Here is a 21,567-nt window from a genome sequence, read left to right as displayed (position 1 = left end):
TAGGCTGTGGTGGAGTGAGTGTTACTCAGAGGAAAAGATGTCAAACTAACAAGAATATTAATAGAGACTTGCTCTTTGGCTTATGGTCATCTCCAGGGGAGAGGGGGAGGGGAGAGGGCTGTTGGGTGACAGTAGTTGCACTTATGCTGTATCAGCTTTAGTGTTAAAAATTTTCAATGGATTTTTTTTTTATATATATTTGTAAAAGAGCACTGTGATCCACTTGGGTAGAGAGATGCCTTCTGTTTTAGGTAACACTGGCAAAAGGTGGAATCATTTTAAAGGTTGTATGTTGTCCGGACTCGTGACGTAATTATTGGGACAAATCTTGTAATGTGTGTGTCTTCCGTTGCTAATGGCATGCATGATGAACAGTTCAGCAGTGACCAGATGAAGTTACCATGATCATTTGCTAAAATATTTTGCTTGTTGCACACAGAGGTCCAGCTTTACACCTGTGAAGTAATTTTTCATCCTTTTTTTTTTTTTTTTTTTTTTTTTTTTTTTGTCTCATTGTTAGTGGATCATATTTTAATCTGTCTCCAGGCACACCTGTGTTATCATTGTATCAGAGTTGTGTTTATCGACTTCCCATTCAGTGTAAAATTTGTTTAAAGACCATGTTTTTTTAACATCCACAAGGAGCTTTGTGTAAGTAATTCTTAAATTACCTTTAAGTTTTGTGTGTTTTATTTCTTTTAACCTCACTTGGCTTGTGATAAAAAACATATGTGCTCTAATACCTGTCTTTCGTTCATAACAAACAAGGATTATTATCCAACAAAACTGACACCTGTTGTTGTTGATGAGTTAATTGAGAATGGGAAGTTCCACTGTGTAAATGCTAGGTGCCCTCAAATCTTTTTTCTACATATGACAGCAGCATCCTAGCATGGATTTGCCCTGGTTTATTTACAATGAGACAAACACAGGGTTCTCATCAGAAACAGTGCAAGCTAACTTATCTCTGTATTAAAAAGCAAAGTCCAGTCCAAGCCATATCTAGATTCTGTCTATGACAAACACAGCCCACTCTCCACTTACTGACCACTTCACAAATTACATTGTAACTGACTCAGACCAGCCCTGAAGTTTCTTATATGTCTTTTTTGGCATGGTCCTGACAGAAGGCCCTTCTGAAGACCAGTGCCCTCCCAGATAGAGGGGCCACAGTGGTCAACAGTAATGTTACACCAACTATTGGATTACCATAGTGGATGTCGGGTGGGGCCACTACACTTCAAATCACTTAAGTGGGATATCTGGATGGTTTGTTAAAAAATAAATTTTAAAAAATAAAAAAAGTTAGTGAAAAGGACATTTTAATTTTGTGCTTAACTAAAGATAGCTTTAATTGTGTAGTAACAAGTGCTGATAACAGAATTATAATCTACAAATGACATGTTACGTTATTTGGCCTTGCTGCATTTATTTATAGTTGACAGTTTCATAGAAGTACATACGGAGGTTTTAGATGATGAGTGCCAAAGAATTCATATACTGAAAGCTTCTGAGTTGTGGTATTTTCCAGGTTTATTCATAATGGACCTCCTCAAATATTTAGTGTTGATGAAGGCTCTGAGTGGGACAAACATCTGATCTTGAGCTCTGAAGAAAGGGCCAGTCTGCAGAGAAGAAGTGTAACCAATGCTCGTCGATTTGGGCTTGATCTGAGGGAATGGATTGATTCGCTTACTACAAAGTGAGTTTTTGCTTTAAATTCCTACAAACACAACCTGCTGTTCCCTGCCCAAGACTCCCCTTCAACTCCACGCAATTATTTTCATGTTTCAAAATGAGAAGTTCAGTAGTTTGTAGATGGCATTGTTGAGTGCATCCTCTTATCATTGTCACATTCTACATTAGTCTTTGACTGAGATAAGACAAACCTTATTACTTTTCACATGAGTTGTAATCTTAGTAAATCATTTTTTACAGTCCACTGATTAGCATATTTAACTACCAATGTAAAGGTACTGGCTGTCACAATATCTATAAGCAAACTTTTGAATAATCTCTTGGTGTTTTAACTAAAATTTAATATTCCAGGTTAAATGTTAGTTTTCCTGTCAATGGCATGAGGACATTTGGAATAAGTAGTTTTCTTAATAGCTCATCCCTACCAAAAGAGTTTAAAAATGGAGGCTTATTATGTCTGAATTTGGGTTTCTGGTTAGGAATTCCTCAAGAGAAAATTATCTGCAGTAGCAGTGTGTGTAGCACTAGAAGTTTAAAGATACTTGTACCCCACAAGCCACTATGAAGTGCATTGTAGTGAAGTGTAATAAGAGGTACCATTGCAGGAAACCATAGAGGTTGCTTAACTAGAAGAGAAGTGAAACATAAACTAGAAAGTAATTTGAGATAAGAAACATCAGACAAAGGCAACAGGTCATGGGAAAGTAAATAATTTCATCAAGCTAATGACAAAAAAGAAAATGAAGCAATTTGTAGGTTGTGGATGGGAATTAACTGTTTAAGTTGCTTAGGAATTAAAACAATGGGAAATACGAAGTAGCTGAAAGCAATGTTAATGGAAGGAAATTTGTAAAACATTGTTGCTGAGAGGACTAATATTGTATACAAAATCAAATAATGGAAAGTCCTGGATGGAATAACAATAATATGGAAAGAATAGATTGCTGCTCACCACATAAAGGAAGCATTGAGTCACAGACAGGCACAATGTAAAAGGATATTAAGCTCTCGGACAAAATCCTTCTTATGAAATTGAAAACACATACACACATTCACAACCTACTCAGTCACTCATGGCCAATGTCTCCAGGTGCTGGAGCCTGACTGACTCCAGTGCCTCGAGACAGTGGCCATGAGCGTGTCAGTTGTGAATATGTGTGTGTGTGTGTGTGTGTGTGTGTGTGTGTGTGTGTGTGTGTGTGTGTGTGTTTTCTATTTTGGAAGGACTTTGGCCGATAGCTTAATATTTTAGCAGTCTTTTTCATTGTGCCTACCTGTGACTTAACGCCTGCTCTGTGTAGTGAGTAGTAATGTATTTTTTCCATATTGTTGTTAATGATGCATATTGGAGTGTTTAATATATACTACAGTTCAGTATGTGTACATATTCCAGCCCAGCACACAGTATATAAGCTACTGATTCTGAAATAATTTTGTCATGAGTTTACACTTATGTTGATAAGAATGGGAAACATCGTTGCACTTAATTGTTCTACTGTTTAATTTCAATGTTGAAGAAACACTGAAGGAACAATTCTCAGTGGAATGTTTATGGGGAGTGTGCACTAGTGCAAAGGTTCACCAGTGGCATTGCAGTAGAAACTAAAACTACATGAGATGCAGCTAATGCTAAGGTAAATGTTAAATTTTAAGCCGACAGCAGTAGCAAGAAGTGGACAAATATTATGGAGAATAGGTGAGTAAAGAAGTCTATGGGAAACCCTTAATAACAGAAGAGATGTGCTTTGAATTTATGTATGAGGGTCAAACAATGCACATGGCATGATCATGTTGAAATTCGTGTCAGTTGTGAATGAGAACTGAGGCTGGTTTGTGTGGCTATGGCATGGCTTGAGTAATTCAATTTTAAAATGGAAACTGAAACCAAGTCAAGATGGACTACATGTAGTGACTAGTGTTCCTGCATCAAAATCTGTATGGGAATAGTTCAGTGGATCATAGCACAGAAGCAAGATGATCTCCTCATTTCTGTGAAGGTTGGGTAAGCACTGAGGACAACCCAACAATTGGAGGGCCATGAACTGCAACAGGCTGGACCTCTCAGGTTACTGTTAATGACATTTTGAGAGAGGGTTGACAAAAAATGTGAGAAAATTGCATTTGAGGCCAGAATGTCAATCACTTCACTTTACAGAATCACAACTGTAAAGTTAAACATGATAAAAGTTGCTGCCAGATGGGTTCCAAATGACCTGAGTGAAGAGTAGAAAGTAGATTGCAAAAGAATCTCACAAGAATTGCTTCAACTTTATTGAACAGAAGGAGAACAGTTTCTGAAAAGATAGTTGCACTTGATGAAACCTGGATACAAGATTTTGAGCCAGAACTGTAGTCTCAGTTGTCACAATGGAAAAGTTCGAAATACCCATGCCTGATAAAATCTCACTGCCAACAATCATGTGTGGAGTAAGAGCGTATGACATGAATGGAGTAATAGCTACAAATAGTGTGTCCTATGGGATGTCTGTAATAGGCACATGCTACAGACTGTTTGTATAAAATGTTTTGCACCTGAAAATTCTCCAAAGAATGCCTGACATGCTGGTGTCCTCATTTTACACAATAATGCAAGACTACATATTGCCCTACCAGTGAGAGAAATGCTCGACACCCACCGTACAGTCCTGATATGAGCCCACCGGTCTTCAATTTGTTTTCCAAATTGTAGGAACAACTCCATTGAAAATGTTTTGCTGCAATCGATGATGCTTCCAGTGAGGTGATGCAAGTAATCAGACAGCTCAACAATGAAGGTGCCTTATATGCATTACAGAAGTTGCCAAAATGTTGAGAAGGTGTCATAAGCAAGAATGGAGATTATATTGAAGACCTGTAAAGGTATTTAGTAAAATACATTATTTTCTTCAGTTCTGTCTTACAGTGTACAGAACTTTTGAAATGATCCTAGTATTGCAATATCTATATATGTGGGAAGGTGGAACAGTTAAAAGGAAAAATTGCAGAAGACAAATACTGTAATACACAGCTCAGATTATCAAGGATATGGGGCACAGGAATTAATAGTTGAAGAGATATGTTCAAAATAGGAATAAATGGTAAACAGCAACAAATCATTTTATGTATTGCTTCTACAAGACAAAAACAAAAGAACAGAATAGAAAATTTAAAACTGTGGAAGGTCTTTACACTTTACGTGAAATAGTGTCCCAATATCATATTTAATTAATTTATAAATTTTAATAAATCTGCATATTATGTATCATTTTGTACTGTGGTTCCCCTAGAATTTTCTGTCAACTTTGGACCTAATGACTATTTCTTTAATTTCCACATCAAATTTGTTTAGTTTTTAGTTCTATAAAGGATAGAGAGAAATAATATGATTATCCATAGGACATTTCACAGGAAAACAATTCAGTAATAGATAATCCAAATTCGATATGATCTTAAGTAGTTTCTAAACTTGTAACTTGAGTATTAGATCAGCAAACTAATAAATACTTTTTTCACTTTCTTTACACATCTCATTTGATTTATATTTCATCCCCCAAGATGTTAAGTGATAGCTAATAGCACCACCTGCTTTTAGTTAAGAGACCCAAAAAATGCACCATTTACGTACATTCTAGATATATTACAGCCCGGGCATGCTTACTTTTAACTATGACATTAATTTTTGCTGCCACAGTTTAGAATGTTTACTTTTTTCTTAATACTGTGCTGTTGTGCTTTACAGATTCTATAAAATTTTGGACAAGTGTGTCGACACAATGCAGAGACGACCTGATGCACTACTCTGTGGGAATTTGCAAATAGAACCTTGTGCTGCAACTTTTTGGAGCTCACTGTCTCCTGACCCAAAGTCTAGTATCACAACTATTGAGCCTGCAACGGGTCGACTGCACAGGTAAAGTGTCAGTGACTGTAATGTGCGACATAGGCTTTTTCATGACTTGCTTAAGGGGAATTTACACAAGCATATGAGCACAGATCATAATCAGCAGTAAGGTTAAAGTTATTTGTAACAGTGCACTACACGTAACATATGTTCAGGTGAAGAAGAGCATACTATCGAATTTTACATCATAGGAGTCTGTGAGAATAGTTACAAAAGTTCTCCATGCTTGTGTAATTTCAAAGGGTATGCTTACTTTTCAATGTCTCTAAAATTATTATTCTGAACTGCAGATAATTGATATGTAAGAAGAATACTCCAAATATCTTTCAGATCATTGTTAACAATAAAATAAACAGCTAGTATAAAGTAATATTTACATGAGCAAATAATTTAGACATGAAAGTGACAAATCATCCAATAATAGAAGCATTGAGTTGTTGACAGTCACGTGTAAAAGAATGAAATCTTTGTGCTCACATGCACCAACACACACTAATTACACAATGCAGGAATGCCGGAAATGTGTGTGTGTGAGAGAGAGAGAGAGAGAGAGAGAGAGAGGTGTGGGGGGGGGGGGGGGGGGGGGGGGGGGGAGAGGTTGCATGCTCTACATCAAAAAAGGATTTGTCCAAAAACTAGCAAGTGTGCATTCTTTTTTGTGTGCATATCATTGACTCAACACTTTATTATTATTATTATTATTATTATTATTATTATTATTATTATTATTATTATTATTATTATTTACATTCTGCCAGAACTTCCCATACCATATTTATTTACAGGAACAATGTATGTTCACTGCCTGCAATTAGAATGATTTCACTGGTGCACATTCCTATCTTCTGCTTCTGCGGCCTCTTCCTCCCAGCCATTTGTCCCAAACCCTACGCCCACTATCCACTTTCTGTCTCCTCCCACCCACTTCACTTGACACAAACACTCATCCCAGTTGAGCAGCAGAGCTGGCAAAATGTAGTCATCCAGGATATGGTATGTGTGTAGGTACGTGTGTGATAGTGTGTTCTATAGTTCTGAAGAAGGAATCATCCAAAAGCTCCCTGCCGCCGTTGGATAAGCAGCTGCCAGCAGCAAGTCGTATACTCCTAGCTTACTTATTTGTTACATAGTTTAATTCTTAATTTCTTTGCGTGTTTTTGGGTACTTGCATTGTTTCATTCATAAATTTCAGGCGTATTATAGTATTTGAGAGTTGTAGCATTGCGCTCTAGTACCTGAATAGTGTAAAATCGCGTTGTCTCCTTCTGCTGTCGAGCAGTGTGTCAGCAGTGCGCAAGTAGCAGCATTACTGCATTTACTAGACAACCTTGTATTTTAATAACCGTTTAAATTTTGTGTCGAATTGTTTGTGCCCTGCAGATTAGTTCAGACGTTCTTTGCACAACAGTTTTTAGCATAGATAGGGACTGTGACTGCTGTGTTCGGATGCGGGCTGAGTTGGCATCCCTTTGCTCCCAGCTTCAGGCAGTGTTGGCTTCGGTCATGCAGCTTGAAGCTGTTGCCAATGGGCATCACTGTGGGGGTCCGGATGGGGGTTTGTCGGGGACGGCCAGCTCGTCCCATGCATCCTCCGATCGGACTACGGCTGTGGCTGCCCGGGATACTGCTCACATTGAGGCTGACCCCTCACCCGTGGTAGAGTGGGAGATCGTCTCGAGGTGTGGCAGGGGGCGAAAGACATTCCGGAGAGCTGAATGGAAGGCCTCTCCAGTTTGTCTGACGAACCAGTTTCAGGCTCTGTCTCCGGCTGATACTGATCTTCTGCCGGACATGGCTGCTTGTCCTGTTCCAGAGGTTGCCCCTCAGTCTGCAAGATCCGGGCGGTCGCAGAGGGTGGGCTTACTGGTAGTTGGGAGCTCCAACGTCAGGCATGTAATGGGGCCCCTTAGGGATATGGCAGGAAGAGAGGGGAAGAAAACCAATGTGCACTCCATGTGCATACCGGGGGGGAGTCATTCCTGATGTGGAAAGGGTCCTTCCGGATGCCATGAAGGGTGCACCCATCTACAGGTGGTCGCTCATGTTGGCACCAATGATGTGTGTCACTATGGATCGGAGGAAATCCTCTCTGGCTTCCGGCAGCTATCTGATTTGGTGAAGACTGCCAGTTTCGGTAGTGGGATGAAAACACAGCTCACCATCTGCAGCATCGTCGACAGGACTGACTGTGGACCTTTGGTACAGAGCTGAGTGGAGGGTCTGAATCAGAGGCTGAGACGGTTCTGTGTCCGTGTGGGCTGCAGGTTCCTCGACTTGCGTCATAGGGTGGTAGGGTTTAGGGTTCCGCTGGATAGGTCAGGAGTCCTCTACACACAGCAGGCGGCTACACGGGTAGCAGGGGTTGTGTGGCGTGGACTGGGCGGTTTTTTAGGTTAGATGGCCTCGGGCAAGTACAGAAAGGGCAACAGACTCAAAGGGTGCGGGGCAAAGTCAGGACATGCAGGGACCAAGCAGCAAATGGTATTGTAATTGTAAACTGTCGAAGCTGCATCGGTAAAGTACCAGAACTTCAAGCGCTGATAGAAAGCACCGAAGCTGAAATTGTTATAGGTACGGAAAGCTGGCTTAAGCCAGAGATAAATTCTGCCGAAATTTTTACAAAGGCACAGACGGTGCTTAGAAAGGATAGATTGCATGCAACCGGTGGTTGCGTGTTTGTCGCTGTTAGTAGTAGTTTATCCTGTAGTGAAATAGAAGTGGATAGTTCCTGTGAATTATTATGGGTGGAGGTTACACTCAACAACCGATCTAGGTTATTAATTGGCTCCTTTTACCGACCTCCCAACTCAGCAGCATTAGTGGCAGAACAACGGAGAGAAAATCTGGAATTCATTTCACATAAATTTTCTCAGCATGTTATAGTCTTAGGTGGAGATTTCAATTTACCAGATATAGACTTGGACACTTAGATGCTTAGGACAGGTGGTAGGGACAGAGCATCGAGTGACATTATACTGAGTGCACTATCTGAAAATTACCTCGAGCAATTAAACAGAGAACCGACTGTGGAGGTAACATCTTGGACCTACTGATAACAAACAGACCCGAACTTTTCGACTCTGTAAGCGCAGAACAGGGAATCAGTGATCATAAGGCCGTTGCAGCATCCCTGAATATGGAAGTAAATAGGAATATAAAAAAAGGGAGGAAGATTTATCTGTTTAGCAAGAGTAGTAGAAGGCAGATTTCAGACTACCTAACAGATGAAAACGAAAATTTCTGTTCTGATACTGACAGTGTTGAGTGTTTATCGAAAAAGTTCAAGGCAATCGTAAAATGCGTTTTACACAGATACCTGCCGAGTAAAACTGTGAGGGACGGGTAAAACCCACCATGGTTCAACAACAAAGTTAGGAAACTACTGCGAAAGCAAAGAGAGCTTCACTGCAAGTTGAAACGCAGCCAAAACCTCTCAGACAAACAGAAGCTAAACAATGTCAAAGTTAGCATAAGGAAGACTATGCATGAAGCGTTCAGTGAATTCGAAAATAAAATTCTGTATACCGACTTGACAGAAAATCCTAGGAAGTTCTGGTCTTACGTTAAATCAATAAGTGGCTCGAAACAGCATATCCAGACACTCCGAGATGATGATGGCATTGAAACAGAGGATGACACGCGTAAAGCTGAAATACTGAACACCTTTTTCCAAAGCTGTTTCACAGAGGAAGACCGCACTGCAGTTCCTTCTCTAAATCCTCGCACAAACGAAAAAATGGCTGACATCGATATCAGTGTCCAAGGAATAGAAAAGCAACTGGAATCACTCAACAGAGGGAAGTCCACTGGACCTGACAGAATACCCATTCGATTCTACACAGAGTACGCGAAAGAGCTTGCCCCCCTTCTAACAGCCGTGTACCGCAAGTCTCTAGAGGAACCAAAGGTTCCAAATGATTGGAAAAGAGCACAGGTAGTCCCAGTCTCCAAGAAGGGTCGTCAAGCAGAAGCGCAAAACTATAGACCTATATCTCTGACGTCGATCTGTTGTAGAATTTTAGAACATGTTTTTTGCTCACATATCATGTCGTTTCTGCAAACCCAGAACCTACTCTGTAGGAATCAACATGGATTCTGGAAACAGCGATCATGTGAGACCCAACTTGCTTTATTTGTTCATGAGACTGAGAAAATATTAGATACAGGCTCCCAGGTAGATGCTATTTTCCTTGACTTCCGGTAGGTGTTCGATACAGTTCCACACTGTCGCATGATAAACAAAGTAAGAGCCTACGGAATATCAGACCAGCTGTGTGGCTGGATTGAAGAGTTTTTAGCATACAGAACACAGCATGTTGTTCTCAATGGAGAGACGTCTACAGACGTTAAGGTAACCCCTGGCGTGCCACAGGGGAGTGTTATGGGACCATTGCTTTTCACAATATATATATATATATAAATGACCTAGTAGATAGTGTCGGAAGTTCCATGCGGCTTTTCACGGATGATGCTGTAGTATACAGAGAAGTTGCAGCATTAGAAAATTGCAGCGAAATGCAGGAAGATCTGCAGCTGATAGGCACTTGGTGCAGGGAGTGGCAACTGACCCTTAACATAGACAAATGTAATGTATTGCGAATACATAGAAAGAAGGATCCTTTATTGTTTGATTATATGATAGCGGAAGAAACACTGGTAGCAGTTACTTCTGTAAAATATCTGGGAGTATGCGTGCGGAACGATTTGAAGTGGAATGATCATATAAAATTAATTGTTGGTAAGGTGGATACCAGGTTGAGCTTCATTGGGAGAGTCCTTAGAAAATGTAGTCCATCAACAAAGGAGGTGGCTTACAAAACACTTGTTCGACCTATACTTGAGTATTGCTCATCAGTGTGGGATCCGTACCAGGTCGGGTTGACGGAGGAGATAGAGAAGATCCAAAGAAGAGCGGCGCGTTTCGTCACAGGGTTATTTGGTAAGCGTGATAGCGTTACGGAGATGTTTAGTAAACTCAAGTGGCAGACTCTGCAAGAAAGGCACTCTGCATCGCGGTGTAGCTTGCTGTCCAGATTTCAAGAGGGTGCGTTTCTGGATGAGGTATCGAATATATTGCTTCCCCCTACTTATACCTCCCGAGGAGTTCACGAATGTAAAATTAGAGAGATTGGAGCCCGCACGGAGGCTTTCCGGCAGTCGTTCTTCCTGTGAACTATACGTGACTGGAACAGGAAAGGGAGGTAATGACAGTGGCACGTAAAGTGCCCTCCGCCACACACTGTTGGGTGGCTTGCGGAGTATAAATGTTGATGTAGATGTAGAACATTCTCAGTCTTGTTCATGTTTCAGTGCCTTAACTATACGGTGATTTGTTACCTGTACTCCTTTCATTGATTATGTAAATGTGCTGTTTTTACATTGCGCTAGTCTGCCCCCAATTTTGAATTTATTACCAGGTATTTTATTTTGTGAATGAGAATTACTGTGTAAGTAAGGGGACAGCAAAAATTGCTGTATAATTAAAGTAAACTATCCTCCAAATAGGCAAGTCCGGGAGTCTGTAATGCAGACTATTTCTTTACACTCGGAAGTAAAGGCCCAGTTGAAAATAGTAATTAACAAGAAAGTAATTGAACAGTTATCTGATTTTAAATATCTGAGTGAATCATGAGCTATGATTAGATGAGAAACTGCACAAATTTCAAGTAATATGTAGAACTATAAACAGAACACTTAATTACAAAACTTGATACAGATACAGAAATTTAAGTTGTATAGAAATGTGGTGATACTGTTTTATGGAAGTGAAAGTTGCATAAATTAAAAGAAAAATTACAGCAAAATACAAACAGTAGTCATGAGATTTGTGAAGCGAGTGAAGGCTACACGAGAAGAGATTTAATAAAGAATGAAAATGTTTCATATAAGGGGAAAGTGCTTGCTGTTAATGAGGAAGTAACTAAATAGACACCGGAGAAAAAAAGTGTGACTTCAATGAAAAATAAGATGCCCCCTAGAAATGCTGAACTACAACCTGAGGGGATGGATAGACACAGGTTGCCCAAGGAAATGATGTGGGGATGGTACAGGCACATGTCTAACCTTCGTAAGTAAGATGATGATGACATTAAAAATTGGAAATATGATAGCCGAAACATACATTTAGGTCAAAATGGGTGAGATGTTAATCGCAGGCAGCATGCACATATTGTAGAGGATAGGATTGTGCTTTGGTTCCGTGTTTTGTTAACATGTCTCACTACTACATTATTTTACCAGCTGCAATTTGCACCTATTAATTTGATGATGAGACAGTGAATTCATATTCATTGACCAAAAGTTGTATCTACATCTACATGACTACTCTACAATTCACTCTTAAGTGCCTGGCTTTTATAATGTTGCTCTGTTACATTGCATGATTATGTCATTACACAGATGAACACTTAACTAATATGGTTTTTGAGTAATAATTAGATTTAAATAAAGTCGAGAAAAGCTGATTGATAGATATTTATTCTCTTTTGTTACAGGTGATGACTGGGGTTACTTTTTAGATATATTTCAAATTTGTGATCAACATGACATTCAAAAGCAATACTGAGAAGTCATTCCACTATTTAAGAATCTCCTTCTAAAGCCATTTAAATATTTGACAGGCAATCATATACAAAATGAAAGCTTTAATGTCTGTTTGATTTTTAAATGGTCATTGTTATACAAAAATTTTAAAGATAAATTTGAAATGCCATATTTCTGTACCATGTGATATCCACTACTTGAGTTTAGCTTTGCTCAGATTACATATAAGATAGTTTACAATAAAAGTTTTCTATTAATTCATGAAATGTTTTGTGATAAAACATCAACATATGACCGGTGCTCATTGTACATGTATATATGTCAGATTTCATGAACTGCTCCTATGTAAATCTGTACCGTATTTTGAAGGGGTGTATAAAGTATTAATTCAAAGAAGTAATAATCATCAAATCCAACATGAAGCTCATAGCTGAATGTTGATTTGGTGAATATGTTATGTACTTACTGTGTAAGTTTGTTGATCTTTACTGTTAATGGAGAACATTAAAAATCTGACTACAAAAGTTAATTCCTCATTGTGCTGAATATATATATATACAGTATATAAATCAGTCATAATTCATGAATGCCTTAAAAAATAACATAAAACTGCAGATATTTTTTTCAGTTTCCTATAACCCTACGGATACTACCTTTGCACTGAGCATGGTATTTGTTGTGATCCTTGTAGGCTCCTTATATTAGCTGATAATCTGATTTCAGATTCCTGATAACATATCAGAGAGAAAGCCTTGCACATCCTTAGATGTTGAAATGAGAAGAAGGAAATTGGTTTAGATTTAATGTTCTTTCAATGACAAGGTCATTAGAAACAGATAGTTGGTGATAGATAATGAATACATCATTAAAATGAAATGATCATATGGCATTATTGGCCGGGAGACCCAACCTGGGGTTGTTTGGCTGCCTAGTGCAGATCTTTTTATTTGATGCCACATTGGTGATTTGCACATTGATGATGATGATGATGACAACACAACACTCAGGCCCTGAGCAGCTAAAAATCTACAACTTGGATGGGATTAAAACTTGGGCCCTCCTGCATGGCAGCCAGCTGCACTGATCACTCAGTCACAGAGATGGACAAATACATCATTATATTGATGGGAGAATAGAGAGGATGAAATCTGGTGCTGACACAATAGTAGCAGCGTTAAAATCACTGATATTAACTCAATGAATGCCTTATGACTTAATCAAATAAGGCACTACATAGCACAGGATTTAATGAAGATAGCAGAATCTTCTTTTTACTGTGTGACAGTAGGTGGACACACAAAAAGGTTGACAACAATAATAGTTTTCATAACCAGCATTTTTCCTCATTCAGTAAGAGGGAAAACAGAACTATTCAGCACTTAAATAGGAAATTAAGCCTGATACCTGGGATCAAGACAGCAGAATAGGATCAGAAGGAAACCAGTTTGTTGGATTGTAGAGTTTCCTCTAATCAATTACAGTGAAACCTCTTTATAACGTTCCTCCATATAATGTTTTCCTCTATGTTACATCTGTTTTTTTCGGTCCCGACTAAAAGCCCATATAACCAATGTTAAATTTTCCTCTTTACTGTGTTTCCTCTGTGTTACAATTTCCTCCATGTAACGCTCATACTTTTGGAACCCTGGTCAATTATTTACCTCTTTATAACGTTTAAGTGACTGGATGTAGACGCATCGTTTTCCGTTCTGTGGATTCACAGTTTGCACCGGGCTCGGAAAGCCCATGCTCAGCGTGTTTCATATGTCAGCGGAAGAACCTGGTCACGTGACATGTGACACACATTCTGCTTGCGATGTTTTTGGCGCCATTTACTTTCACCCATCCACCTACCGGGCCCCATGTTTTAATTACAAAAAACTAATCATTTGATACGTTGATCATTTGAAATGAATATCATATTACAGTGTTGTGAAAATTTAAAATGTCATCTATGGCACCATTTGTCAAAGCTGACTAGTGGTATCCCGATCTTCAGTAATGCCCTATAATTATTATTTGGAAGCCTTCCTCTTTATAGTGTTTTCCTCTATACAGTGTTCAAAATTTGTGGTCCCTTGAAAAACGTTATATAGATGTTTCACTGTATATTTTTTGACAGATGAAGGGACCCGTGGCTCTAAACAGTAGACTTTCCGTCAACTTTTCTTTGATTTTTTAAGCTGTGCTAATACTTTGCAAATGTTTTTTTCCTCAATTTATTCAATATAGAATTGAGCAATGTTTTACAGCAAAAAAAAGTAAGTTACATCTTCTTAATGGCCCACATAGATGATTAAAAATTTTGTCAAGTTTCACATTATTTGCCACTCTGGTGTTTCGTTTGGTGTGTTTGTCAAATTTATGCTTCATTTGACATATTTGAGAGAAAGTTTGATTATGGCCAATTTGACAAACAGTTTCGACTGCTTATGCATGTATTTGTTGTCTGTAACCGGGAGATATCTGGCAACTGGAAGAGATTTCAGGGATTTAAAGTGTGTATCTTACATTGCATCGTGTACGTTGCCCACCAGTGTCAAAATATTTCATGACACGATACTACAGCATGACACTGCTTAAAAAGTGACATCAGATTGTTTGCTGTGTTGTGCATTTGTTCGAGAAACCAAACAGTGAATTTGACAGACAAGTTTTATTGTTTACATTGGCCTTTAACAGATGAATACTGTGTAATCCCAAATCACCTAAATACATATACCAAACAACCCACAGAGAAGTATCAGTCTGTCAGATAATCTGTTCCCTGTCTAGGTTCGAACCTGGTCTTCATGTAGTTTTCACTTATAGAGAAAAATATTTTATTTCCTAAACACATCAGAACCTTTTCATGTGAGCCAATCTGTCATTTGAAGATAATTCTGTGACGCGAGAAGATCTGGATCAGAAATTAATGCATTCCTTTGTGCACTGAATCTGCAACTCAGACTTTGTCTTTCTCACGTGATATTCTGTCTTACATGATTATTTTATTGCAAAACTGTGTTTGAGCCACCCAGATAAATGGCCTGGTTATAAGTGTGTTTGTTCAGATTGAACTCATTACAAGGTGCTAAAAATCCTACTAGGGTGAAGATCATCTAGGAGAGAAGTATATCAGAGATTTTGCTCCACAGTTATCATTTTGTAATTAATATGAAGCAGAGCTTCAGATGAATCTCCTTAATAACTGATTGGCTGAACTTTTTGTATTAATTCTCACATCAAGTCAGTGCCAAAAGTATTACAATGATAGACCACTAACCACCCTCAGCATTTTATAAGAGCAGAGATGTTGTTTCAAGGGATACAGCAAATATTAATGAATTATAATGAATCATTTATTTCAGTCACAGTTGCAAAAGATACAGGTGATCATCACTAGTTTCAGCGGTTAGGTGACCATCATCAAATTTTGACTGGTTGGTTACTGTTTAACACATTGTGAGTGTCAAATCACTGTGTCAACATTAAAATAACCTAATGGCCAAAACCAATCACCATCACATTTATTGTTTTGCAGCTGTGACTGAAATAAATAATCATTATAATTTTAATGGTTAATTGTCAAGTGGCAGACACTAACAGAAACAGAATGGAGGGCTTAGGTTTTAGCTTTTCCTCAGAGCTACTAACAGTTATCAGAACTTGTCTTCTGATTATACTTAACGGTTCTGAATGATAATGGCAGTTCAGTAACTTAGCTGACATATCCATTCTTCATCTGTGCTTGCCACCATTTAGGACTTTGAGGTAAGTGCTGGCCTGTGCTCCATCATAAGCATTCAGTTGCCTCTCCCACTTGATCAATAATAAAAGTAGTTCTTTGCCACAGCAGAAACTTCTTTTAAATGTAATCAGTCACTGAGGAAGACCAAAATATTGATAGGAAAGATGACTGTAGCTGTTTTTCTGTTATTATAATTACATTGTTACAAAACATGCAAGTAACACTTCAAATGGGTTTTGCAAGTTATCAATGCATACTAATTTTTTGGGAAACAAAGTTTTAGTACCTTGGTTCTTGTTATGTTTGTAGTAAAAGCTGAATTTAAATTTCCAACTTCCATAAACAAATAGTAGCAGCTGTGTGAGGGAAACATCTGCCAACTACCATTAAAGAGATGTGCATATCTAATTCAAAACACTATAAATGTCATAGTTTCCATCAAGTTAGTTTTCTTATTTATAGCAGTCAAATGATTAAGAGATAACTGTGGCACGTTCTCCAGACTAGCATGATTTTGTGGTTGTGCAGCGCAGAAAAAGAATTTTGATGTTCCTCAATGAAAACAACGTCCTCGGCTGATTACTGTTTTCATAAGTACCAAATATGTTTTCCATTGAATACCATTTTCCTCTGCTCTCACCTTAAGAATCACAAGAAAATATCAGACATCTTTAACATATTTTAAAGAATGAGATGTATTGATGTAGTCAGGCAGTTATTCTGGCTATATTACTTGTATTCATGTGCATCTCAAGGCCTAAAGTCACCTTTTCACTTTTTCCATGTGCAAAACTTAAATATTTCATGTATATATTCAGCACAGAGACATATTTCTCTTTCATTATATAAAAAATGTTTTATTGTGTACATCAGGGAGTTGTCTACTGTTATCAAGGAATATATATGAAGTACTGATAATTTTATATGAGACAGATGATTTGGGACTTACTATTGTTTTGAATATCACACCCAATATGTTGGTTTTTATTTAGCATGTTATGTGACATTTGTTACTCAGAACTAGTATAGAATGAGTGTTCCTTAGTCATAGCCATTTTTTCAGTGCCATACAGCTTTCATACTGCAAGACATTAAATGTCGATTTTATGTATTGTATTATTCATTTAAAGTCTTTAAAGTTTTGATAAGAATGTTTAAATTATTTGTGATCTGATGATGACTGTTGAATGTATGAGACTGTCATGTGATTTATTGTACATTATGGGAAATTAATATGTTTTATATTCAAGTACATAAATGTAATTTATACAAATGAAAAAACTGACATTTTTCATACATATGTATTTTAATAAATGCTCATAAAAGAACAACTTCACTATAAATATATCTTAATTATTTATTAGTTCCTTTCCTTACACTTAAATATATTGCTTTAATAATTTCAGGCAGTGCACATATTAAGGTATTAAAAATGGTTATTTGTGTGTCATGATCATACAAAACAAGATTCCACATTGGCTATGTGCACAGCACTTCAATTGTCCTAATAAAATGTTCACTTACTTAATAGTAACATCTCTTTAACTATCCAGCTACCTGCGCTAAATGCCTGTCCCTCGGAGCCGGGATCCGGAGAGGCATGTGCTGCCCAACCCGTCCTGTGCTGAATACTTATGGACTGATTACGACACACGCAGAGCCAGCGTGAATTTTTGGCGGCTTTGAGCTGTAATATCTTGGGCAATAGTTTTTGTAAAGAAACCAAATTTGGCCATCTTGTTCAACTTTATGCGTTCTCTTAAGGATAATAATGAAAATAATTTTACGAGCCATATTGAGCCAGAAAATTGTAGGTAAAATCGGCAAAAAAAAAATAGGCGTTTGAAAAAATTTTGACGTTTGGCTTCTTGCATCTCCTGGACAAATGCTATGATGAAGGTTCTCAGATATAAAGTTTCATTTGTGTAGCACTTTCCAGTACTGAATGAATTAAGCACAAAATTGAAGATTTTGTAAAAATGTCAAAAATGCAGTATTTTATTTCTGATTATGCTTAAAAAAAAAAAGTGTTCTTTAAAGCATTCCAAGCTGTATAATTGGAATGAAAACCAGGTCTGAAAACAATGTAAACTTTGGATTCATATCATGATGATGAAATTTAGAGTACAATAAATTGATAGCACAAAGATGTGGGATAAAATTTTTTATTCTCTACTATTTTCCAATAATCTACAAATTAGTGGGAAAGATGTTGATTTTTATGGAAAGGTGAAAGCAGGATATATTCGATACTCCCTTTACAAATACCTTTTTGTATTAATGCTTCAAAGCTGGTCTCATAAGAACAATCAGTTTTAAGCCCCCCACCCTCCCCAGAACAGTGAGTTTAATTTCCAATATTGGCTAACAACAGAGGCAAAGTGGCAAGAAAAATCAGACTGAGAATAGAGTTTTAACTTTGGCATGTTATTTCTCATTGATCAAAGGCATTGGAAAACAGGTTTTGTACAAGTAGACTGAATGTGATCTATATTTGTACTACTAAGAATAAAATAATATAACTGTCTATGTTAAATGTTAATAATTGAAATGTATCGAGTGTAGATTAATATATGGATTTTGTTATACTGGCACAATGTAATCAATTACATTTGCTGCAGTACAGATATTGCGCCATCTCAATCACCAAGTCCATTAATATGCCAGCAAACTGCTACATATGAAGAAGTCAGGCATTGTTTGAATAATTTTACGCCTTTTGCATCTATTTCCCATCCTTCTTTTCGACCCAAGCTTTGGACCGGCACTGGTGAAGTTAGAAGTAGATTTATATTTCTTTTACATTTTTTGCCTTCTTTTAGTAATTCATTCCGAAATCTCAATAAATTTTCTCGGATTTAGTTTCCAATTATTAGTAATGCTTCTTTGTATAAGTCTTAAAGCAGGTAACAACGCATATTGGAATGTTGCAAGTTTTGCATTGGTATCTAGCTTCCCAGCGCACTTTCTGTTTCATGCAAACCACACATCTGCGCGTCAGCGTACTTTTCTACGAATGTTCACTCACAATAACAGCCAGAAAATATCTTCCTTTGAATCACAGAGGATTGTCGTCATAGCGCGTTCCCCTACCAGCACTTTTCCTTTCTGTAGCATATTTTTCTGCAGCCTCTCTTACAAGAGAAAAATGAAACTTTGCAAGTGCCATTTTTCGCCCTTCTACCGACTGGTGGAGAGCATGAGCATTGAGAATGCACAAACCCAGAATGTGAAAAGAATATTTCTTGTACCATTTCATAGTCTTAAGCACTGATCCCACTGAACTCAGTAACATTCACAATGGTCAACTGCACCCATACTCGAATTGTAATATACAATACATTGTGGTTTTTTTTTTTTTTTTTTTTTTTTTTTTTTTTTTTTTTTTTTTTTTCGCCAGTATTTCTATCAGTCTTCTCTGTTTCAACCATTTGTGTTGTGTGACTTGTGGTCAACACGCACACCTCTCTCTTATCGCACCATTTGATAGCAAGGATCTTGTCAGTGGACTTAAACTCAGTTTCTTCTTGTTTTAATTTCTTCTGCAGTTTTGGTATGTTGGGCCTATTCTTACAAACAGTGCCACATGTGGCTGTTCCATGGTTGTGAAGCCAGAGGAACAGGTCCGGGCTGGAGTACCAATTATCAACATATAGAATATGACCCTTTTCCAAATATGGTCCCGTAAGAGACGGCATTACATCACCACTTTTCCCTAAGTTATGGAACCCAATTTGTGTTGTTGTGCCTGTATATACAATAAAATCCAAAATATACCCACTCTGACAGTCACATAGTACAAAGGTCTTCATTCTGAATCTACTTCACTTAGTTGGAATAAATTGTTTAAAAGATAATCGTCCTTTGAACAGCAAGAGACTTTCATCTATACAAAGCTTGTGATGTGGACGAAATGAATTACGAAACGTCTTATGAACTTTGTCAACAATCATCCTAATTTTAAATAGACTGTCACGTCCAGTACTCGCAGAGCTATCACTGAAGTGTAGCGTTCTCAGACATAGCCAAAACGGTCTTGGGACATATTTTCACTGAAGTATGCAAAAGTGTATCTCTGGACCAATAATCACTTAATTTTAACTTCTTAACTTGCGCCATTAGAAGGCAAATAGCAACAAAACAATACATTTCTTCAAATCCAGTGTCTTTCCTCTTTGACAGTTGAGAATTCACAGATTCTGTAGTATTTTCTCTGGTGTGAACATAAAAACAATTTGTTTCATCTGCAATAAACTGCAACAGATCTTCAGACATAAAGGTCACAAAAAATGAAAGAATGCTTGTGTCAGTATCTAGTTGACATTTGTGTCCTGAACTCGAGTTGTCAAAGATTAAAACTATCCCTAGTAACAAGTCTTTCTTCCTATACCCAATAGATGAACGGGAAATGCTAAAAACAATAGGGGATCTAAAATCAAAATTTTCCTCTGGTACTGACAACATACCAGTAAAAAATGTGCACCCTTATAAGCTAGGCCCATGGTAGACATGCAATAGTTGAATTTCTCAGGGAATCTTCCCAGAAAGGTTAAAAATAGCTAAAGTGAAGCCATTGTACAAAAAGGGTGGAAAAACAGATTATATGCCAGTCTCTCACTCACTTTTCTCAGCTACACAGCATGGTTTCCAAACATGTAAATCCACCGAGACAGCTATTATTGATTTCTTAAATGAAGCTTTAAATGAATTAGATAAAAAAAGAACACACAGCAGTAATATTCCTAGATCTTTCAAAAGCATTTGACATCATTAACCATGGTCTATTGCATAGAAAGCTAGAAAATGGTGTCAGAGGCCCAGCTTATGAGTGGTGAAGTCATATCTACAAAACAGACACCAAATAGTTGAAGTCTTGTACAAAGAAGGAAAAAATTTAATTTCCTATCAATCAGAAAAACAGTGTGTTAAATACGGTGTGCTGCAGGCTTCCATACTGGGACCAGTCTTGTTCTTACTGTTTGTAAATGACTTGGGACCATCCAGCTCTAACTGTAAGTACATTAAATATGCTGATGCTACAAATGTACTTATGAAAGGAAAGACCCCAAAAGAGCTCCAAAATGAAATAAAAAAAGAGCACTTCACGTGTATCAGAATGATTCACAATGAACAACTTAATAATAAACACACACAAAACAAACACTATGTATCTACACACAGTGCAGAATAAGTAGCCTTTAACTGCAACCATAGAACTGTTAGGCAAAAGACTTGAAATTGTAAATAGCGCCAAATGTCTGGGAGTTTGGATCCAAGATGACCTAAGATGGCAGAAACACACACAACACCTATGTAGTAAATTAAATACCATTTGTTATAGTATAAAAGTTCTTGCTGGATGCACATCAAGGAAAGTCATAAAAAATGTGTACTATGCCCAAACAGGATCGCTACTAAGATGTGGTTTAATTTTCTGGGGAAATTCACTACCCGGCAAAAGCTGTTATATTGCACAAAAAAGAATTATAAGAGCCATGGAAGGCACAGCACCTCGATCTTCATGCAAACCCTCATTTAAAAAGCTTCATATTCTTCCCCCCCCCCCCCCCCTCCCCTTGAACCATGGACCTTGCCGTTGGTGGGGAGGCTTGCGTGCCTCAGCGATACAGATGGCCGTACCGTAGGTGCAACCACAACGGAGGGGTATCTGTTGAGAGGCCAGACAAACGTGTGGTTCCTGAAGAGGGGCAGCAGC

General features: G+C 37.8%; 1 protein-coding gene across 1 annotated transcript in view; it reads left to right on the top strand.

Annotated features, from left to right (window-relative positions):
• LOC126473383 (xylosyltransferase oxt) overlaps positions 1-17,194 on the top strand; it is a 100,996-nt gene extending 83,802 nt beyond the window's left edge. Inside the window, exons 14-16 of the mRNA XM_050100391.1 lie at positions 1,532-1,702; positions 5,417-5,587; positions 12,073-17,194. Coding sequence (XP_049956348.1) covers positions 1,532-1,702; positions 5,417-5,587; positions 12,073-12,076 — 346 coding nt within the window. The 3' untranslated portion in view covers positions 12,077-17,194. The remainder of the gene's footprint in view (positions 1-1,531; positions 1,703-5,416; positions 5,588-12,072) is intronic.
• The last annotated feature ends 4,373 nt before the right edge of the window (positions 17,195-21,567 follow it).

The sequence above is a fragment of the Schistocerca serialis genome, chromosome 4 (genome assembly GCF_023864345.2).
Source record: "Schistocerca serialis cubense isolate TAMUIC-IGC-003099 chromosome 4, iqSchSeri2.2, whole genome shotgun sequence".
Taxonomy (NCBI): Eukaryota; Metazoa; Arthropoda; class Insecta; order Orthoptera; family Acrididae; genus Schistocerca; species Schistocerca serialis.
Note: the sequence above shows the minus strand (reverse complement) of the source record. Positions and strands in the feature narration are given on the sequence as shown.